Source organism: Babylonia areolata, chromosome 18 (genome assembly GCF_041734735.1).
Source record: "Babylonia areolata isolate BAREFJ2019XMU chromosome 18, ASM4173473v1, whole genome shotgun sequence".
Taxonomy (NCBI): Eukaryota; Metazoa; Mollusca; class Gastropoda; order Neogastropoda; family Buccinidae; genus Babylonia; species Babylonia areolata.
The window spans coordinates 53242358-53264667 of NC_134893.1; the positions used below are offsets into that span (position 1 = coordinate 53242358).

Here is a 22310-nt window from a genome sequence, read left to right on the forward strand (position 1 = left end):
ATATATATATATATATATATATACACACATACATACATACACACACACACACACAGTGTGAAAAACAGAACTTGGAAGTTTATGTTCTGAAAAAAAATTCAACATATCTATGTACTGGTGCTACCAGTGGTAACTTTTTTTTTTTTTTTTTTTTTTTTTTGGGGGGGGGGGGGGGGGGGGGGGGGGGGGGGGGACTGAAAACTTTCTTATGAAGCTGGTGCCTGCATTGCAGTAAGCAGTTATTCTGGATGAGAAGCCTGGAAAGGCCTGTTTGATATTCATGCAAAGTTTGGAGTTCTTAGAGGTAGCTGATCCTGAGAAAATACCACTTTACCATGTACTCACATATCCACATACAACCAAAAAATAAGACTCTGCATGCACACTTGAGCCAGAAACACACACACAAAATTAAATTATTTCCATCAGCCCTTGCCATATATTCAAATCAAGAGGACTTGTATTCTGTATTTCCTTTCCTTTCATGCCATTACTAATATACTTCAATACATTTTAAAGACAAACAACGATAATCTGATACCTTTCTGGAATTATTTATAATTTAGTTTTGGTACACTTTTTTAATTAAAGGAAAAAACTGACATACCTATAAGTCTACAAATTGAATCAAGTATATAAAATTTCCTTAAAGGTCAAAAACCAAATGAAACCTGTGATTTTACAGATAAAATTTCTCTCTATCTATGGTCAAGTCAAGAATGTGGAAGCGTTTTTTTTCTGTTAAAAAAATAAACTGAAACAGAAACAACAAATACAGACATAAATAACATGAAATGACGAGATTACCAGAATGTTCTATGAAAGTTGTAACATTTGCCATATTTTATAGACCATAAGGCCATACTTTTCTCAACTTTGACACATGTGCCTTATAATATGTGCACCCTATGTATGGTAAAATCTGCTGAAACACAGTTGTGAATCAGAATCATATTGGTCTCTATACCTGGAAGTATGACATTCATGGCAGTTAATAAACATACACTTCCCATGATGAATAAGAATAAAAACAGCTCACATCTCTACCTGAAGTCTGTCAGCAGATCATCAGATCATATCTGGCTGTTTACATAAGGCTACATTTACACTAAACCCAGCAAGTTACTGCCAGCAGCTGTTCGAGAATCGTATACATTTTATTTTGCACTTTCCTGTCATGTGTGCCAGCGTTAATTATTCACACTGGTGAGCAGCCGTCACCAGCCATCTCCAGCATGCAGTATGTGAAGACAGTTCCTATGATGACATCATGGCTTTGAGTTTGACATTGACTGAAAGTGCGAACATGGCTTTGGCAGTGACAACAATTGACCCAGCAATGCTACGCTTCTACACCAAGTTGTCAGTGATTTCGAGGAGTCTGAATTTTCTGACTTCTTAATGGATGAAAGCATGTGTGCATGAATAGATATGTGCATGCATACATTCAATATATTACTGTTTGTGAAAGATTTCTTATACTTCTCAAAGAACTAAAATTTGGTTTCTCTGAATTTCAATATTTTTTACTTTCAGTATTTTGATCATTGATGTGTGCCTTATAACATGCTGCACCATTGGTATTTTTCAAATATTTTTATTTGGTTTTGTGCGGGTGGAACGTATGCTTTAAAATCTGAAGCACCTTTGGTGAGTAAAACATGGTATTCTTTAATTCTTAAAAAAAAAAAAAATTATGTCTTTTGAAAAAGGTGTGGTCATACAATTTCAATCAATTATTTCCACCCATGAAACACAACATGCACTATTTTTCAACACAAACGCCATGAGATTAACTGCATGGATCTTTTAAACATATTATGAGCAATATTTGTTACAGTCAACTGATAATAAAAAAAAAAAAAATGTACAGAAAAATAATAAGACAATAAACTGCTAGCAATCATTCAAACTTCAAACCCCCTACTGTGCAGAAAACACATCATGCAGGTATCTTTCGTTGGAGTGCATCTGAAGATGCTGAAGTAAGGTCCGTTCATTGGGCATCAGTGCCCCACACACATGACAGGCTGGAGGGCGGACACCCAGTGGAAAACTGTGCATGGTGGGAGTCGCCGTGTTTGGCAGCCCTGAATCAAAGGCACCCACAGTGTGGTCAAAGGTCAGTTTGTGCTGAACGTCACCTCCTGGCGTGATGAATGCTCGGGAGTTGCTGTTGTTGTACTTGGTTTCTGTGGTGATAGCACCAGACTCTGACTGGTCTATGAAGGAGTCATGGTGGGAAAGCTCTTCAGAGTCAGACACTGGTGGAACAGTGGTGGGAAACGCCATGGAGTGGTTGGACTTGGGAAAGCTCTGATGAAACTTAGACTGCTGTACCTCTAAACTGGAAGAGTCTGATACACTATGGTGCTGCTGACTGTCAAATGCTGAAGAGTTAGATGGAAGAGTGGTTTGTTGCTGTGACTTTGACATCACACCAATGGAGTTTTTCTTGTCCGTGAAACATGTTGGCATACTAAAATGAATTTTAGTCTTGTGCTCTTGCAAGTTTTCTAGAGAGGTACAGCGTAAGTGACAAAACTGACACAAGAAAGGCTTGTCTGCTTCCTTCATGTCTCCGGTGTCTCCATGTTTTCTTCTTCTGTGGCCAGACAAGTTGCATGCACGGTAAAATTTGGCAGCACAAATATCGCATTCAAAAACTGGACGTCCATCATCTGATTCTTCAGCATGTTTGATTTTTTTGTGGGCACCCAAGTTGCAGGGTTCTGAAAACCTTGCATCACATATGTCACAGACATAATTTCTCTCCAAAGAAGGAGAGTCAATGTGTTTCTTCTTCTTATGGATGCCAAGATTACAAGCTTGAGAGAAGGAAGCCCCACAGATGTCGCATGTGAAATGTTTTTCCACTCTCTGGTTGTCCATCTCATGCTTCAGCTTTCTGTGAGCTCCAAGGTTTGCAGGGGTTCGGAATGTCTGGTCACAAAGGTCACAGGTGAATGGCTTCTCCCCTCCATGGATTTTCTTGTGGACAGCTAGGTTGCATGCCTGAGAAAACGTAGATCCACATACATCACAAGTATAAACATTGGTTCCTTTCCGATTAACTATGTCATGTTTAAGACGCTTGTGAGCACCTAGATTAGTGGTAGTGCGGAATTTCTGTCCACATACTTCACAAGAGAATGGTTTCTCTTCACTGTGGTTTTTCTTGTGCAACTCCAAGAACTGGGGATGTGAGAAGATTTTGTGGCATATGTTACACTGATTTTTTCGGTCTAGCATATGCTGCCTGGCATGGGATTTCAGCCCATTGGACTGTGCAAAACCTGCCCCACACACTTCACACACAAACGGCTTTTCACCGGTGTGAAGACGCGTGTGCTCACGAAGATGGTTCTGCATTTTGAATGCTTTTCCACAGTGCTGGCAGACATGAGGGCGTTCTTTACAGTGAGTGCGCTTGTGGCGGTTGAGGGAGGCCACATCAGGAAAGGCCCTATCACAGCCTTCATCATCACACTTGAATGGGCGGTGGCCCACATGGTTACGTTTGTGTAAACACAAACTGCTGGCAGTGGGAAAAGACTGACCGCACACAGGACATGGGTAGAACTTCTCCTCCGGATGATTTCGCCTGTAATGCTGGTTCAAGACTCTTCTGCCCAAAAACGTTTTCTTGCATGCCTGACACTCAAACCTCTTCATGGCATCTTGCTCTGGATGTGCTTCCTCTCTATGCAGGTTAAACTGAAAGAGGTCAGTGAAGACAGCTTCACACACTGGGCAATGATAAATAACCTTGTCCCCCACCACACGCCGATATTTCAGGCTGTCATCCACTACGACATCTTCATACATGTCTTTGTCTGAGCCTGATGTCCCCACTAGCCCATTTGGCAACAGGTCCTCTTGCTCCATGTCGACTGAAGGTGGACTTTGATCAGTAGCACAGACGTGTGACATGTAGTCAGCAGCCTGGTTGAAGGCCTGGTGACAGGTGATGCATGTGAATGATGGCTGTGAGGGGTCTTCTTCCTTGGGACCTGCTCCTGGCATTGTCTGCTTTCTCTGCTGCTGAACCACAATCAACACCAACACAACATTAGTTCTTCTTGGGTACATTTGAAACACTGGCAGTTTTGGATTAATAATTACATAGGAACTGACATGCACACACATCCTCTTTTCCTTCCTGTCTTTTCTGCTTTAGTGAAATGAGGCACATGTATCAAATTCTGTGCAAGAGCAGTTTCAACAACAACAACAACAAAAAAGCACACGAACACATGCAAACCCCAAAACAAATATTGTATTTCACTTTTAATACTATATGATAGCCTATAGAATTTAAACTCATAGCTTACCCATCATCAATACATAACACTTAACACAGTGCCTTATCTAACTACCAAAGTTCTGGTCTGCCCTTGCTTTAACTCTCTCCGGACGAAGGAATGCGTGAGCATTCCTACATAAAATGTACTTGGTTTCAGACGACGGAATGGAATAGCATTTTCAAGAAATAAAAATCCATCACACGCTGTACACGTGATTTTGTGATTAGCCAAGCAGAGTGCGCTATTCTGGGTCACTCCACAATCGAATGGTATGATTGGCCAGCCTGCCATGTGTGGCCCGTCTCAACACACGCTGACAAAGTCACTGACCAGTCGTCTGCTCGCGTGCCAGCCTGTTAGCAAAGCGGGTTCTTCTCAAAATGTTGTGCAGCGAACAAGGCAGCGACGGCAACATTTTAGGGTTGCCAAAGTACTTGAAATGCTACAAACTGAAGGGTCGGGCATTGAAGAGGTGGATGATGACGAAGAAGAAAGTGAATTTAATGCAGAAAGCGAGCATAGGTATGGTGATTCGGGGTGAAAAATTGGCAGTATTTTCTACATATGGCAAAACTGTAAAAATAAGATGAGAAATTTCTTTTTTTTTTATATATATATATAATAGCTCAACACTTAATAAACCAGTTCTGAAAGTTTCATTTTCTTACTCTGTATTTTGTATTTTTTGTAATTTTTTTTTCCAAACCCTTACAAATGGGCTGTCTGTGGGGAAAAGCAAGGGAGAAAACTTGTCATCCCGAGTGAATTAATGGATCTAGTTTTTCTTACAAACCCAGCTTATTCCCTTTGCACTCTCATTTCACTTCCTTACCCACATTTAAGCTGGTTGAAAAGACTCTCAGATAGACTTACAGATGGTGAGAATAAAATTAAGTCTGTGCTCAAGAACAGATATTTTCCCCAAAATTCTTTTTAAAATAAAAATTTATGATTAAATAAATTACCTCAAGCCAAACAAGTGTGATTATGGCCTGTCAATTTTATTCCTTGAAAAAAATGAGCTGTCAACATATATGCCTGTAATTCACCCTAAAACTTAACAAGATAACCCCCCCCCCACACACACACACACACATGCACACAATGACACAGTCAATGGACTGTGGACACTATGAGGAACACACTGGAGGTACTCACTTCCTTGCTGAAATCCCTGGAGGAGATATCCCACTTGATGTTTTTGATCACAGAGCTGCCCTCCTCGCTGTTGTCCATGGCCTCGTTCTGTGCCAGACTTGGGGGGTTATCCTGGTACGCCTCTTCTCTCCCTTCCTCATCCCCACCGTTTACACGCCGCTTGCTCAGTTTCACTGGCTTTTCAGCTTTTCTGCCTTTGGGGCGGCTCTTCTGAAGTCACAAAATGTTTTTAATGTAACAAACGACTTAATATTCCTGAGAGTGAAATTACCTTTTTTGGGAGTAAAACTTTTTATTCTTACTGACGGTTACTCACTGACTTACTGTGTCATTTCATTGTAAATATACAGATCTATGATGTATTCATCCTTTCAAAATTAAAGCATTTTTATCCATCATAATAAGTGTCTGGCAAACTTGCTCACACATATATAAGCACAACAGAAATTATATAAATACCACATAACATGCACAGCACCTGCCTACATTTCTACACCCACATGCACACCCAGGTCCAACAATTAAAACACACACACACACACACAAATGTGCACATTCACAGTTTTGCCACTGTATCCAAACCATCTGTTCTGGGCCATGAGTATTTGTATTTGTATTTCTTTTTATCACAACAGATTTCTCTGTGTGAAATTTGGGCTGCTCTCCCCAGGGAGAGTGTGTCGTTACACTACAGCGCCACCCATTTTTTTTGTATATTTTCCTGCATGCAGTTTTATTTGTTTTTCCTATCGAGTGCAGCCAGCAGGTCTCTTCAATTTACTGTTTGGGGGACAGATGTGCCAACTCCTAAATTAAGATCTTGACATCAATATTTGTAGACCATGACATACATATATTCACTTTCAATCCCAGATAATTTTTCAATATCACACACAAACACACAGAAAGAGCCTAATCCAATGATAAATAATTCTCTCTATTATTTCTGGAAAGTTCATGTCTGTTATCAAGAAAAGAAAAAAAGAAACCTGTGGTTTGAAATGTGCTGATTGGGATGTGGAGGGCTGTTGAAAAACAACCGAGAGTCCCAGAAGGTCCTGTTCTGGATCCTGCTGTGGAGGAACCCCAGCCATGGGGTAACCTTGATCTGCCCTGCCTGCACTATCTGATCTCCCTCCTTCCATGTCAGCCACACGTTACTGACCACAGCTCGCAAAATGATTACTGTGCCTGAAACAAACAAAACCATATAACTAAAACATTCAAATAAAATTGAGTCAAACAACAACCTTAACCAATTCTAATCAAAAACCTCTCCTTTTTATACATTACTTCTTTTTTTTTTTTTTTAAATGGAATTATCATTCATACGATACCACTAATATATTTTTTTTAGCTGAATATGGTCTTGTGATTTTAGTTTCATGAACACATCCTGTGTATAAAGTATGACCTAAAGATAATTCTATTCAATAATGAAACCAAATGTGTTGTAAACACAGTTAAGTAATTACCACTGACTCTCACTAGTCTCAGATCAAAATTCTGGCAAACCTGCAAAAAATGGACTGTAAACTAATGTGTAACTGTAAGGCATATGCACCATCTAGAGACCTACAGACTAGGGGGCATGAATATCTACATACTGTATACTTTATGTACATGAACACGCCATGTGTGTGCATCTCTGCATGTCCCTGGACATGTATACATCATACAAGTGTGATCCACAGGAAAAGTTGAACAACTGAATGATCAGTTTTTACAAGCACCAAAGGTTGTTTTTTGTTTGTTTGTTTCTTTGTTGTTGTTGTTTTTTTTTTTTTGTTTGTTATTGTCAATTATCAATCTGAATGGAATCAATTTGTTTTGAAGCTAAAATCTATCATCATAAAATGTGGCATCCTGTAAGTGCATACAAACATATAGATCTAGTCTGTTAAACACATTGTCTATTATTCTGTCAAATCAGTGTGATCGATGAGAGTATGATTGTTCAGAAGGTACTGTCTTGTCTTTTGTGACTTAAATTTAAAATATAACTAAATTATGCATGCTTTTTTTTATGAAGTTTATAGAATCTATCTCATCTGTGATTTTTCACTGAACCAGTCAGTCTGACTGTGACAGCAGTTTTCAAAATTTGCATTCATTCAATGGTGTGTGTAATGGATTGATAAACACTCCAGCCCACTCCAGCTGATAATGAAATGGTAAAGAGGCTTTTTGCTTCACTTAATAATTTCTGGTAACAGAATTAACATTATCAAAACAACAACAACAAAAAAAAACAACCAAAAAAAAACAACAAAATACAACCAAACAAACAAACAAGAAAACCAACCCCCAAAAAAGAAACAAACGAAAACAAACAAACAAAACAACAACAACAAAAAACGACAACACACACACACACACACACACACACACACACACACCAACTGCAGATCCATAACTTTGCCATACTGGTCAGGGGATTTATTGATATTGTAAACACGAAACCAACACTTGTCTTGCAATCAAAACAAAACTGATTATATACAAAAATCACCGTGCATTACTTGATGCAGCTTGTGTAAGCCATTGGCAAACGTATCATCAGCAGCAAACACGCGCAGTGTTTGCAATGGTAGGACATAAATAAGGTACACTTCTGCTATTCCCCTTTGTCCACCAGGACGCCATAATCAGGGTTCAGATAAATTTAGAACTACACCGATTTACCGGAACGATATGTGTTTGACAGAAAAGTATAAACAAAATGTGCATGTGTTAAAAATTTGTGACGTTTTACCAAAGCAACGCATAAAAAGAAGAACGAATTAATAAAGTTGCATGTTTACCTTGTATTCATTAATGCGAAAGTCGTGTGAATAAAATCAGCACGTTTCAAGGGAAAGAAGTCTGGAAAAAGAACACTGACCTTCGTGGTACTTCTTCCGGATGATGCCCAGGGTCAACCGGCAATTGACCATTATCGGCATTTTGTGGTGGTGGGTTCCGGATTGAAAAAAAAAAAAAAAAAAAAAATAAAGTGGCAGTGAATCAACAGAGTGCCACCTTCTTAACAGATCGCAGACTCGGATCGTTCTTTCTGATGACAGTCCGTGACTGGAACGTGCTTCCCGAGGAGTGTGGTCTGTGCCCAGTCCTCTGCCACCTTCAGGCGGAGGGTGGCTACATACATTTAAATCCCCAGACAGCCCCCCCCCACCCCCATTTTATTTTTTTTTTTTTTTTTTTTTTACACTGGTTAGCAACACCAAATGCCAATAACGGTCAGACAGTTGACCCTGGGCATCAAACTGAGGAATGAAATGAATCAGTGACTGAGACTGAGTCAGTTGAAGCATCAACAGTCTCCTGGGGCTGGGCATTCCAATCACCGTTTATTTTTGGAAGGAAGGCATTCAGCTTGATGTCCGCTCTTTGGGGGATCCAGTCAAATGTTCTGGTGTGAGCTCTTTTGGCCTGTTGTTACTGGTGGAGGTTGGGCACCGCAGCAGTGACTTTGGTCATGCCCCTGCTGATCTTATATAGCATGACCAATCTGGCTCTCCTCCTACGCCGTTCCAGGGTTTCCCACTCCAGTGTCTGCAGCAGTCGGTGACACTGACTGTTCTCTGGTGTTTATTGAGGGCAAATCGTGATGCTCTTCGTTGGACTGCTCTTATTTTGTGTATCTCTTTCCTGGCATACTCTTCGAGGATAGGGCGTATCAGGCATTTGTAGGAGAGTGACCTTATTTTGATTGACTCGACGCCTTTCTCATGTTCCTTCGTAGAAAGCCTAGTGTCCAGTGTGGTAGTGTTAACTCCCATGATTTGCAACTAAATTAATATGTTATAAACACTGAAATGCTCGACAATGACAACACACACACACACACACACACACATATTATAATGTTTATCGAAAGAAAATTTTCCCTCCTTTCTTTCTGATTTGAATGATCGTGATATTCTGGAACAGGTCCGTGAAGAGCTTCCTACTTCTCAATCATCCGTTCAATCGGTGAGGAACCCCGGCAGAGTCGTGTTTCGTTGCATTGGAGCAAAATACAAATGATCAATTACGCCTTTACTTCATGGGGAAGAGCCAAGCACGTCAGTGTGCCCGAACTGGTTACTCAGTGTAAGTTTTATGGCATCCGGCCCTTCCATCGAGCGACATGTCAAAAATATGTCTGTCTATCAGAGGGAGCGTGTCGATGCTGGGGAAGATCGGACTGACCCCATTCCAGTGGACTGCGCGGTTTTGACATTAATTTTGACGTTTGTCACGGTACTGACCACTGATGATAATCATAGGTGTTTACTCTGTCAATTTACACTGAGATGCGCCGGTTTTTAAAGATAGCCCGGGTTGGAGTTCCAAAAATTGAAGTAGGGATCCACTAATCAGATTATCTGGCACACCGTGGTGAAGATCCCATCTGGCAATGAGACCAAACAAAAAGCGCCCGAGCCGGCGTTTTGAATGGTATCCGGCGGTCCAGAATAACTTGTTCGCTGATTCAGTTGTGAGAAATCAACACCAAATGGGAACAAGTTAGATCAACATACTCCCAAATCAGTGAAATATGCTCAGGAACCAAAGAAAAAGGGGCAGATTAGCTCTACAACATGCAGACGGACACCCGGCAACTGATCCATTGAAAACAGAACCACATAGAAGAAACTGAAGAATCCATATAAGATAGACTGCAAGCGACACGCTCTCCCTGGGAAGAGCAGCTCGAATTTCACACACAGAGACCTGTTGTTACAAAGAGTAATACAACACGCTTGAAGCAATGCAATACATTATAATACAATAAACTGATTTTATACAGACATAACTGAAGGGGAACTCTCTTCTGTGAGAGGATCTGACTCCCTTGGCCTTCATTAATTTTTCTTGCTGCTTTTTTTATTTCGTCCTCGCCGCCCCGTCTTTGACTTTATCCTGCGATGAATCACTTGTTTCGTTACTTCTTTCACTGGCAGTTCGGGGAGTCCGCACATTTCTCTGACCAGAGTATGTACAACGATCATTACAAACACAGATATAATCGCAGTCACGATGTGAACACATACAGTCCAGCCCACGTCTTGAGATTGTGTGTACGTTTTCCAGGTGACATAAGACAAAAAAACAATTAGTATCAATGCAGTTGTCACGCCAATCAATATATACAGGCCGATGTCCACAAGCATCATAATCAGGCCCAGAGTCAAGCGATAAAATAACCGAGTCAGGTCTTTGAAATGTCCGGAAAAGCCCATAGCGATTGATTCGATCTATTTTACCACAGGCTTTGCACGGTGCGTCCCTTCGCCACAGGGTCACACTTGACCGACGTTCTTTTTCATGTAGTCACACTTGACAGACATCCATTTGCATTAGCTGTTTGTGAATTTCCTTGAGAGATACATATTGTACCAAACTGACAGTCAGTTGTCAAACTCAAAACAGCCGGTAGCACCTCGGTGTCGTTACAAAGAATGTTTTGAAGGACATTTAGGAACAACTCCAGCAATTTTACTTTTTAAATCCGTTGCCCGTCATGCACAAGTCACAATTAATAGGCTACACCAAGATTAATGTCTCAACTGATTGCCAGAAATGGAAGAATAAGAACTCCGCAGAAGAAAACAAGGCTGTTGCTGATTGCAATATCATGGACAACAGTCAATCACTCTTTGTACCTTGACTGTGGTTAAATTGTTTAAAATGGCGACATGCGACCAGTATGTCTACGAGACACTTTCACTATGCACAGACAAAAGCCGATCAGAATTAAAAGCAGAAAAGAAAAAAAGGAAGTCGTTTGTCACATCCACATATCCACGTGTTCTGTCAGTGGTTCCCCCGGCTTCAGAAACGTCATAACAGCAATGTGCGTATCAGTACTGATGGTTTTACGTCATTCTAGCGGAAGCAAACGGAGACAACCGATAGTCCAGCACTTCTTCTTCTTCCATCGCAGTGACTGCAGTCATCCTGTTGACTGTTCTGTCAATTTAAGGGGAGGTCGGATGCGCACTGACGAAATGCTGGGCTACTGGGGGAGACTGGAGGCCCGTGACACGAACGTGTCGATGGTCTCGGCCTCCACGACTAAGTTCCTGGGGAAGGTCGTTTCGGTCTCCGATGGTCCGCGGTAGAAAGGACGCCTGCTGATACTGGGTCCGGCACTGAGGCAGAGCGACCTGCTGGTTGTGGCCTATTCTCTGGCGAGCGGGCAGTGGCTGGTGCTTGTCCCTGATACTGCTGATGGTGACAGTATCATGCTGGATGCGGTACAGCATGGCAAGACGGGCAGTCCGGCGCCTGGATTCCAGGGAGGGCTACCGCAGTTCATCGATCATGGTCGACACGCTTGAAGTGTCTTTCAGTTTCCGAAAAAACAACAAAAATGAAGTCATTGCCTGGTTTGACTGAAAACTTAAACCAGCCTGAACGTTTGACGAGTCATCGCAGAATTCAGCGCACAGCGAGCATCCAGTGAACTCCCCCCACTCCCAACCTCCCCCCCCTTTTTTTAGGTGAGGGGTGGGGTGGGGGTTGATAATAGGGTATTCAAGATAAATTCAATACCATTGCCACAATATCATTCCTTCCATTATACATTATATCCTGAAACAATTTTATTTGCTTGTTTGTTTTTCGGTGTGCATTTGTTCGTTTATTTGTATATTTAGCATTTTGCTAGTATTCCACCACTAAACCAATATGAACAGCCTGTTGGGTGATTCTTTAAGAGGTGTTGAAAACTATCACAAAATAAATAAACAAGAGAGGCAAGGTCTTCTAGACTCGCTTGTGATATTATTTTATCAAACAAAGGAATCATGAGAAGAAGAAAGAAGCAGTCATCCTGTCAAGAAGCCTTGTTAAACGTAATTTTATCTATGACGTGAACAGTATGACGTGTTTTTTTTCCCAGGCCGACTCTAAATTACGTCACATTATGAACAATCTGCTATTTCCCGAAAAATACTACTTGGGAGAATGTACATTGTGAAAGGTCTTCACAATGAGTGTAAAACACAAAGTTAATGCCTTACTATGTATTGAGTAATACTTTCAAAATTTAATATCTTAGATGAGAAAGAACAGTTTTTAAAACAAAATAATGCTCATGCTTCAAGACTTGATTAATCTCCCCTTCAATTAGTGCCCCAGAGATTTATTCATAAATGTAACTTTCAGACTGAACGAAAGAAGTTCCTATTTGAACAACAAAAACAACAACAACAACAAAAAGTGACTGTTGTTGATCATTGTTTCAGTATATCAAACCAAACTGTCAAGTTTTATGAATAGAAATAAAAATGTAACAGTAGATTTATTGTGCCAATGATTTGGCTTCTTTTTGTGTGTGTGTGTGTGCCCACCCTAAGGGTGCATTATCATGGACTGAAAAAGGAATGAGTGGAGAGAAAAGAAGTTTTCCTATTTTTGTGCCCAATTTGGTGTTAAATAACAAAACATTTCCAGAAACATGACAATGTTAAAGTTTAGCACAGAAACACACATAGACAACCGAAGTCGGGTTATAATTAACATAGACTCTATGTTTACACAAGCGAGTCAATAAAATGAAAAGAAAAAAAAGAGGGGGCAGAGTAAAACTGAAAAAAAGAAAGAAATGCTTACAGGATTAACAACAGAGCAGTACAATAATCATGTGAAAAATATGTGACTGGTATAAACTTAACAATGACTTCCATCGATACAGGTTAAATGTGAAAAAGCACTCTGCATTCAGGACACGGGCTAATTCAAAAGGAAAACCAATCGCAAAAGATGACATTGTTCTCAATCAATATCATCTGGACAGCGTAATATTGTTTTTCAAAGACTCATTGAAAGTTTGAATTGCTGCTTAGTGTGTGTGTGTGTGTGTTAGAGCTTTAACTCTCTCTCTCTTTCGAAAAGTGTGTGTCGTGTTTGTGTTGTGCACTGTTGCCGCCAGAAGAGCATGCATTCACTGCGAGGTTGTCAGTGTCAGTCACTGCCCAGATAGCATGCAGATGTTTTTAAAACGTTTTATTTTGATTCACTTGGTTTCAAGTGGTTTACTGGTTCTAGGTAAATGTTAAAAAAAACAAAACAAAAAAACAACCCGTTTTAAAAACGTTATCGTCAAAACCATAGCAAGGGAAACATATCTCCCTTGGAAACGTTTCGCAGGAAACGTTCTCGGCGATTTGGAGAAAAAAAAGAAGTTGCAGTTGAATGTTTTTCTTCGAACATATGAGTCTTTGCGTCTTCTTTTTTTCTTTTTCTTTTATTTTTTTTACCTTGCAACCGCAACAACACGAAAACAATGCAAAAAAACAATTAACAAACACATCATTGCAAACAACAACGAAGACATTGTAGTTGATTATGTCAAGTTGCCCGTGAAACAACATACATGGTGCGTGACAAACAGCTAGCTGCAGCATGACACACACGTGATTCATGATGTGTTGTGGAAAGCCGAGATCTGTTCTGCCCCCCGTTTCATCAATTTCCTTGAACTCATGAATTCCAAAGATGAAATTCTCAGTCTTGTTACCAGTCGTGGTCTTGTGACAGTTGGCGGCAGTGAGAGCTATAGGGTGAGCAAGACACGAACATGGCTGGTGTTACCACCGTGTGGTGCTGTTGGTGTGTGTGGGCGGCTTTCTCCGTGGCGCTTTGTGCCAACGTGGAGAGGTTTAGCCAACAGCAGGGCGGCACCAGTGGCTACCATGGCAAGCTGGATGACGTTCATCATGTTCCTCTTCAGATGCTGAAGTCAACTGAGCGGCATGACCCGTCACAGGTATTTATAGGTAGTCCATGTCGATAGAGCTATAAGGTGTGTGTAATGTGTCAGTAAGAGAGCTGAAGTCAGAAACCTTCATGTCACATACACATACACGCGCGTGTTCGCGTGTTCGCGCGTTCGCGCGCATGCATGCACGCATACATATGTATACACATACACATCTGCATTCTTCACAAACACAGACACACATTCACACACGTACACACTTGCACAGAGAACCGGTGTGGAAGACAACTTGTGTGAACTGAGTCCTGACCTCCCGTTTCTTCACCCTTTCCATTTTTTTTTTTTTTTTTTTTAATGGAAAGATTGAAGTGGTGAAAAATATCAAGACATAGGACTGGCATTTCAGAGCATCCTCTCCCTCTCCACCCACACAACACCCCTTTATCCTCTCCACCACACAACGCATCCTTTTCCCTCTCCACCCATACAGCAACACCCCTTTACCCTGTCTACTCACACAACACACCCCTTTACCCTCACCACCCACACAACGCATCCATTACCTTATCCACCCACACAACACATCCCGTACCCTCTTCACCCACACAACACACCCTTTACCCTCTTCACCCACACAACACACCCTTTACCCTCTCCACCCGCACAACACACCCTTTACCCTCTCCACCCACACAACACCCCGTTTACCCTCTCTACCCACACAACACACACTTTACCCTCTCCACCCGCACAACACACCCTTTACCCTCTCTACCCACACAACACACCCTTTACCCTCTTCACCCACACAACACACCCTTTACCCTCTCCACCCACACAACACACCCTTTACCCACACCCACACAACACACCCTTTACCCTCATCACCCACACAACACCCTTTACCCTCTTCACCCATACAATACACCCATTACCCTCTTCACCCATACAATACACCCATTACCCTCTCCACCCATACAACACACCCTTTACCCTATCCACCCATACAACACACCCTTTACCCTCTCCACCCACAAAACACACCCTTTACCCTCTTCACCCATACAACACACCCTTTACGCTCTTCACCCATACAACACACCCTTTACCCTATCCACCCACACAACACACCCTTTACCCTCACCACTCACACAGCTCGCCCTTCTTACCCTCTCCGCCCCACACAAACACCCGTACAAGAATCGAGTCTTCTGCACCAGGCGCACCGACAGGCCGGCACGTGGTTCAGCTGGAACGACTGCGGCCAGCCCAGCTCCGTGGTGCACGTGGGCGAGATGCGGATGACCCCTGACCCCCTTACTTCCCCTGGTGACGCTCTTCTGGTCGTCAACGCCACCCTGACCACCACCCTGGCTAGTCCGGTTGAGGTGGGGAGTGTGTGTGTGTGTGTGTGTGTGTGTGTGTGTGTGTGTGTAGTGAAAGTGTGTGTGTGTGTGTGTGTGTGTGTGTGTGTGTGTGTGTGTGTGTGTGTGTGTGTGTGTGGTGAAAGAGGTGAAGGTGTTTGCTTTTTTTTTTCTTCTTAAACTTGTGTGTCCATTTTGCAGCTGGTTTTTACTTCCAAAATACGATTGTCCACCCCCCCCCCCCCCACACACACACCCTATCCCCCCCCCCCCCACTCCAGTGAGGGGTTATATAGGAATGTGTAGTTTGCCACTTGGAGGGGGACAGCGGGGAGGGCGGGAGAGTGCATGAAGGAGGGAGGAGGGGCAAGGGAGGGGTAGATGTACAATGGGGATCAACTGACCAGGTGTGTGAAAGAACGTTGTGTGTATATCAAAACTTAATAAGAAAAAAAAAAGTATCCGTTAGCCTTCACATGGTTTGAACTGAGATATTCAATTTGTCCCCCTCCGTCTGTCTGTATGTCTGTCTTTAAAAATAAAAAAATAAAAAAAAAAAAGACACGTCTCCGCATTTTTTTTTTCAGGCGGATGTCAGCCTTGCTATCCATAAGTTCGGCGTATGGATACCTGTCCCCTGTCCAGGCTGCAAATTCACCAACGTCTGTTCCCAACTGTCTGCCTTCTTCACCTGCCCTCCCAAACAGGTAACAAGCCCACCCGGCGACGCTGCCTTTGACCCTTGCAATGACTAGTAACTGTATTTGTTCGACGATGAAAATGAACAAAATGAATGGGGGTGGGGGTGGGGTGGGGGGGGGGAGGCGTGGGGGGGGGATTCCCCCATCCCCCATCCCGCAGCTGGTTGCACGTGATGATCTTTGCAGCGCTAAGTTTCCTTAATAATAATAATCATAATGGATACTTATATAGCACACTATCCAGGAATCTGCTCTAGGTGCTTTACAAAAACGCTTTTGTTAACATAAAACATTACATCAATGTTCCATACACACACCAAAATGTGACTACACGCACGCGCGCGCACACACACACACACACACACACACACACACACACACACACACACACACAATGCATACATACGTTTTAACGTGTGTATCTAACAGCTACCCTGACACATACGCACACATAGGCAGGCACAAACTTACATAAACACACGCGCACACAATACACATCCATATACATGCATGTAGTTATGTACACATGCATATGTATACACACATAGTCAAGCACAGCTGACGCAAAGGAAGTGGACCTGCCACAATTGAACTTATTGCTGAGGGAAAAGGTGAGTTTTGAGACGATATTTGAAAGATGCGATGGAATCGGAATGAAGGAGGTTATCAGGGAGCTTGTTCCACGTATTTGGCGATTGAAAAGAAAACGACCTGTGTCCATAGGTCTTACTTCTGACCTCTTATCGTTAAGAATGTTTCAAAGTATCTGGAATTTACCGTGGAGTTAGGAACATTCGTTAACGAAAAGCAAACTTAAAGCTGCTGAGTTCGTCATGCAACCCGGCCACCCACGGACTTACATAGATTTAGGTTATATAAGCTGTACTTAAGTCAATATACATAGGACAATTCTTGATTAACGCTGAGCAAACTTTAGACTGCTGAGAACTCTTGTCCAACCCAGCCCTGTATTTTTTTCTGTAATATTATGCTCTATTATCATGTAGCGATACACGAAGGGTTGTTAAGCCGAGGGGTTGGGGTGTAGGGATTAGCTCCCACAGCCTAAAAAGTGCTCCTCATGTGGCAAAGCGCAAAATATAGCCTCTGACAACCAAGTCCAACTCCTGGCCTTCCCGAGTGGTTTAGCTTCGAAACCCGACAAACTGCAGTCATGTTCTCGGCACCATTTTGACATGGTGCTGTCCTTTGGAAAGGCACTTTACGCGGATTTTCCTCACTCCACCCAGGTGTTAAAGGGTACCTGATTTTTTCGGTTGGGGGGGATGTGAAAGGGCGGAAGGAGAGGACTGGGCCCTGCCTTCCTGTGCCGAGCCCTAGACGCAGTGGAAACGAGTTCACTGTCTTGATGGCCGTAGAAGGAAATGGGGTCCTTTTAACTAAATAAATTTGTCATGTATAACGTAAGTAATATGTGAACATTCATCATATAACATTTTCCTGTGTTGTCAGGGCCCCCTCAACTTGGCCATCCACTTTTCAATCCCTCCACACCTGACGACTGGCTACATTCGCGAAACGGTGAACTTCAAGTCACAGGGCAAGTGGTTTGGCTGCTTTCAGGTCTTCTTCCACCTGGGCTGAGCGGCGGGGACAGGGTTTCCGGGACGGGTGCTTTCTTTGGAGAAGTTTGTGTTGCGGACCAAAGCACTGTGTTTTTTTTTTTTTTTTTTTTTTTTTTTTTTTAAGGGGGGGTACGGGGGGTGGGTAGTGGGGGGGAGGCGGGGGGGCAAGGGGGTGGGGGGAGAGGGGTGATGGGGAGGTACCTCTTTCTCTTGCAGTCTGGTTCCGGTTTTTGTTTTGTTTTGATACGTTTATGAAAGTAAAACGTGGCAGTCCGAATAAATACTATCTCCAACAGTATATAAAACAGTGTGTTGTTCTGAAGTTTGTGAAAGTGAATTGGATCTCATGAAACAAAAACAAAAAGCTATATAATACAAAACACACACGCCTCGCGCGAGCGCACACACACATACGCATGCAAGCGCGCGCGGGGGAGGCACTCGCGAATGCACGTACACTCCTTCGGTTACCCACAAAACCTGACCTACTGTCTTCTCTCCAGAGACACAGAGAGAGAGAGAGAGAGAGAGGGTGGGGTCGGGGAGGGGGGGGAGGGAGAGTATATGTGTAATACCTGCGTGTGTGCATGTATTCGTGTTGGAGAAATATCGAGAACGTACAAGACTTGGAACACAATAACTAAAAAAAAAAAAAAAAAAAAAAAAAAAAGCAACGCAACACAACACACCACACCACACCACACCACACACGTACACACACACGTACACACACACGTACACGTACACATAAAACCCCCCCAACTAATTTCGAGTCTTACCATTTACGTCGATAGGAGGAGTCTGGTAGTGACGAACAGAGCTAAATTAGCTCATTTGGAGGCTGACGTGCAGAACATAATGCCTTCATCTCTATTCCTACCTGTTTGACACTTCCTCGACCACTGCAGCTTCCTCTGTCTCTCCTCATTCTGTTGATTAAAACAAAAAACGAAAACAAAAAAATCAAACAACAAAAAACAAACATGATCTCCACAATGAGGGAACTTGGACCACAATTGTTTTCACAACGAAAAACAATCAGCAAAATAATATCCATGTTTATCCAACCAGGTACAAACAAGAAAAAATCAACAACAACAAAACCACTTTAGAAATGAATTCTCTTGCACTGACAATGAAGCCTGCCAAAATGGTTAATAAAAATATTGCAAAGATTCATGCTAATCACTCTATGCGTGTGTTTGCGTATGAGAGATCGCGTGTTTGCACGCCTGTATGTGATACACACGTTTACGCACATGTGTACGGACGTCAGTGATCCCGTTTGCTGGTGCGTTTTGCCACACTCTTTGAATATGCGTCCGTGCGTGGGTTTTAGTGTGTATGGCAATGTTTGTGAACGCATATCAGTGCTCGCGTGTTTGTGAGGGCGTGCGTTCATTCGTGTGTGTGTGTGTGTGTGTGTGTGTGTGCGCGCGCGCGCGCGTGCGTGCGTGTGTGTCCGTTAGCGAGCGCGTGCACGTGTGTGCCAATGTCCATGCACAAGTATGAATGAACGTGAGTGCACATTTTTGCAACCGAGTGTGTCTTCGTGGGCATGTGTGCGCACTAAGTGCACGGTTGTTTGTTCGCGAGTGTTTATGCGCGCGTGCGCGTGTAAGTGTATGCGGGCACTAGGTGCATATAGGTATGCATGCGCGCGCGTTTGGATGTGTTTGTGCGTACATGTGACCCGTGTGTATGCAAGCGTGTGTAGTTGGATGCAGGCGATCGCATCATCTGCGTGCATATCATGTGTGTGTGCGCGCGCGGGCTTGAACACGAGAACGCGCTAATGGAATGAATATGTGCTTGTGAATGTGAAAATGGGTGCGTTCATTTTTGGTTGCATGAAAACATATAAGCCAAGTGTTATCACATGTTTGTCTCGCCCGTGTGTTGGCATGATTGTAGTTCTCTTTTTTGTCACAACAGATTTCTCTGTGTGAAATTCGAGCTGACTCCCCAGGGAGAACGCGTCGCTACACTGAGAGCGCCAACCAATTTTTTTTTTTTTCCTGCGTGCAGTTTTATTTGTTTTACCTATCGAAATGTATTTTTCTGCACGATTTTGCCAGGGACAACTATTTTGTTGCCGTGGGTGTTTTTTTTTACGTGCGCTAAGTGCATGCTGCACACGGGACCTCGGTTTATCGTATCATCCGAATGACTAGCGTCCAGACTACCACTCAAGGTCTAGTGAAGGGGGAAAAATACCGGCGACTGAGTCGTGATTCGAACAAGCAAGTTCAGATGCTCTCGCTCCCAAGGCGGAAGCGTTACCTCTCGACCATCACTCCACATCTGTGTGTGTGTGTGTGTGTGTGTGTGTGTTTACGAATGTTTATCACCATTTTTCAATTTTTTTCAATACGTGAGTTTTGTTGCATTCGTGTGTATGAGCGCGTGCTGTCTCATTCGTTTGCCGTGTGAGTATTTGCGCGAGCATTTCTGTGTATTCATACGTGCACGTGCACGCGCAAGTGCACTGGCGCGTGTTTATCTGTACGTGTACATATGTGTTAGCACACCTGCATGCAAGTGTGTGTACACGTCTAACTGTGCACGCAACTTGGGCAAAATGTCGATGATTAGGGACACGGTCATACAAGGGTCGTTCGGCGACCCCAGCACGATGCCGAATCATGTCCAGGGAAACCCTGAGCTACATCGTACGTTTTGTGTTGAGGAGGCGGAGTGGGGGGTGGGGGTGGGGCCGCAGGTGAGGGTTGGGGAAAAGGGTGGAGTACATTTTTAGATTAGTGGGGTGGAGGGGTATAATACCACTGCTGGAATGGGGTGGAGAAGAAGAAAGTTTGAAATTCAGTCTGTCGTAATCGAAAACACTGTCATCGTCATTCGCTGAAGGAAACGTTGGCATGAAGAACGCCCCCTCCCCCCTCCAAATAAATAAATAAAATAAAATAAATTTATATAAAAAAAAGAAGAAAAAGCAACAACAAACAAACAAAAGTAAAGTCCCACTTTAGCATCCTAAATTCAGCTCAGGAATTTAAGAAGCTAAAGAGGGACAGGATAACCGTTCCACTTCAGAATCCTAAATTCAGCTCTAGGAATTTAGTATACAAAAGTAGGACATTACCACAAAAACAATGTCATAGCAGAGTGCTCAGCGTGGAGAGGTAAAAGAACACCTGTGTGTACAGCCATGTGTAAGACGTATCTCATGTCATGCGTGTAATACAGGTATGTCCATGTCCGTGCAACGACGTGGTGACACACCAATTCGCCATTGCCCATATGGCAGAAATATCTGTTTTTATCCGTTGTGTGAATCGAGCGTGAACACATTTGTTTTTTTTTTTTTTTGTTTTTTTTAATGTGCGAGTTCTCCCGCGTGTGTGTGTGTGTGCACATGCGAGTGAAAAATATGTGCGTTCATGTGCCTCTGAATGAATGCGTCTGTTCGTTTTCGTGGAAGTCTGTAATTTGATTCCTCGATTCACTGTGAGTGTGTGGTGGTTCCCTTCTGCGCAGTGTTCTTTCACTTCTCACTGCACCACAGTTCAGAACATTGTTGAGTTAGCAAAAAAAAAAAAAAGAAAAAAAAAGCAAGCAACAGGACGGGTTGTCCGCAAAGCACGCATGTTTTCCCCCCTCAACGAAAACAAATGCAACAAAAGGATCCGCCATGTTTACCTCTGCTTCGTGGTTAGTCACCCTTGGCAGGTGGTGAGGGCAGAGACACATTTACCCGTAGGCACGATGGTCTCCCCTGATCGGGTTTGCCTCCCTTCTTGCACTGCTGGAACGCAATCTCACAAGTCATTTCGAATCACGATTCAATTCGATCTGCGTGTCTTTGTATGTTTTAAAAAAAATATATGTTATTTATTATTTTTTTTTACAGACATGTTCCTTCACATACATTGCGCTGGGCGACAAACAAAAAGTGCATTTATTTCATACAAAACTTAAGATGACCAATAGGTGAAACAAAAACATTAGGCTACCACAGATTTCAAATCATTAGACCTGGACAGTTGGTTGGATGAGTGGGAGGGAGAAGCAACTGGTTCAGAATTTAGCGTAAAATATCAAGGTCGAAAAAAAAAAAAATGCTCGAGAAGTATACTGTGTGCACACGTGCTCCAAGTGTGTGTGTGTGTGTGTGTGTGTGTGTGTGCGCGAGAGAGAGAGAGAGAGTGTGTGTGTGAGCGCGCGCGTGTGAGTGTGTGAATAACAGTGCAGTGAATGAACACAAGGTGAACTACCGTTTCATCATTTCAAAATGACCTTTATTAAATCATTAAAAAAAAAAATAAAATAAAAAGAAAGAAAAAATAAAGGAGTGGGCAAAAAGGGTGTCTGGATTGTTGATCACAATGGTAGCATCTAAGGTGTACGACGGCCATGCCGAATATTTCTTCGATATGTCTTGAGAGTGCACGCACACAGACACACACACACACACACACACATGCATGCACACACACATATGCGCGCACATATACACCCAC

At 42.8% G+C, this 22310-nt stretch overlaps 2 protein-coding genes across 4 annotated transcripts; one reads left to right on the forward strand and one right to left on the reverse strand.

Moving 5' to 3' along the window:
* Positions 1-204: 204 nt before the first annotated feature.
* Positions 205-8090, reverse strand: LOC143292059 (uncharacterized). 2 transcript variants are annotated; one of them, XM_076602239.1, is made up of 4 exons: positions 7988-8090; positions 6455-6656; positions 5466-5675; positions 205-4041 (listed from the first exon to the last, which is right to left on the reverse strand). In XM_076602239.1, exons 2-4 carry the CDS (start codon positions 6608-6610, stop codon positions 1924-1926), a joined length of 2484 nt encoding a protein of 827 aa, XP_076458354.1. In that variant the 5' UTR covers positions 6611-6656; positions 7988-8090; the 3' UTR covers positions 205-1923. The 2 variants fall into 2 exon arrangements, with proteins under 2 accessions (XP_076458354.1, XP_076458353.1); XM_076602238.1 differs by having other exon boundaries at positions 205-4044.
* A 255-nt stretch (positions 8091-8345) lies between these two features.
* Positions 8346-17934, forward strand: LOC143292061 (ganglioside GM2 activator-like). 2 transcript variants are annotated; one of them, XM_076602240.1, is made up of 5 exons: positions 8346-8419; positions 13998-14226; positions 15399-15566; positions 16130-16249; positions 17717-17934. In XM_076602240.1, the coding sequence occupies exons 2-5, from the start codon at positions 14038-14040 to the stop codon at positions 17846-17848; spliced, it is 609 nt and encodes a 202-aa protein (XP_076458355.1). In that variant the 5' UTR covers positions 8346-8419; positions 13998-14037; the 3' UTR covers positions 17849-17934. The 2 variants fall into 2 exon arrangements, with proteins under 2 accessions (XP_076458355.1, XP_076458356.1); XM_076602241.1 differs by lacking the exon at positions 8346-8419 and adding an exon at positions 8448-8563.
* The last annotated feature ends 4376 nt before the right edge of the window (positions 17935-22310 follow it).

Coding starts and splice junctions, on each gene's coding strand:
- LOC143292059 (XM_076602238.1), bottom strand. CDS start 6,610: ATGGAAGGAGGGAGATCAGATAGTGCAGGCAGGGCAGATCAAGGTTAC. Junction 5,676..6,454: donor CAGCACATTTCAAACCACAG/GTTTCTTTTTTT, acceptor TTGTGACTTCAG/AAGAGCCGCCCCAAAGGCAG. Junction 4,045..5,465: donor CCAGGGATTTCAGCAAGGAA/GTGAGTACCTCC, acceptor ATTGTGGTTCAG/CAGCAGAGAAAGCAGACAAT.
- LOC143292061 (XM_076602240.1), top strand. CDS start 14,038: ATGGCTGGTGTTACCACCGTGTGGTGCTGTTGGTGTGTGTGGGCGGCT. Junction 14,227..15,398: donor AGCGGCATGACCCGTCACAG/GTATTTATAGGT, acceptor CTTCTGCACCAG/GCGCACCGACAGGCCGGCAC. Junction 16,250..17,716: donor TCACCTGCCCTCCCAAACAG/GTAACAAGCCCA, acceptor CTGTGTTGTCAG/GGCCCCCTCAACTTGGCCAT.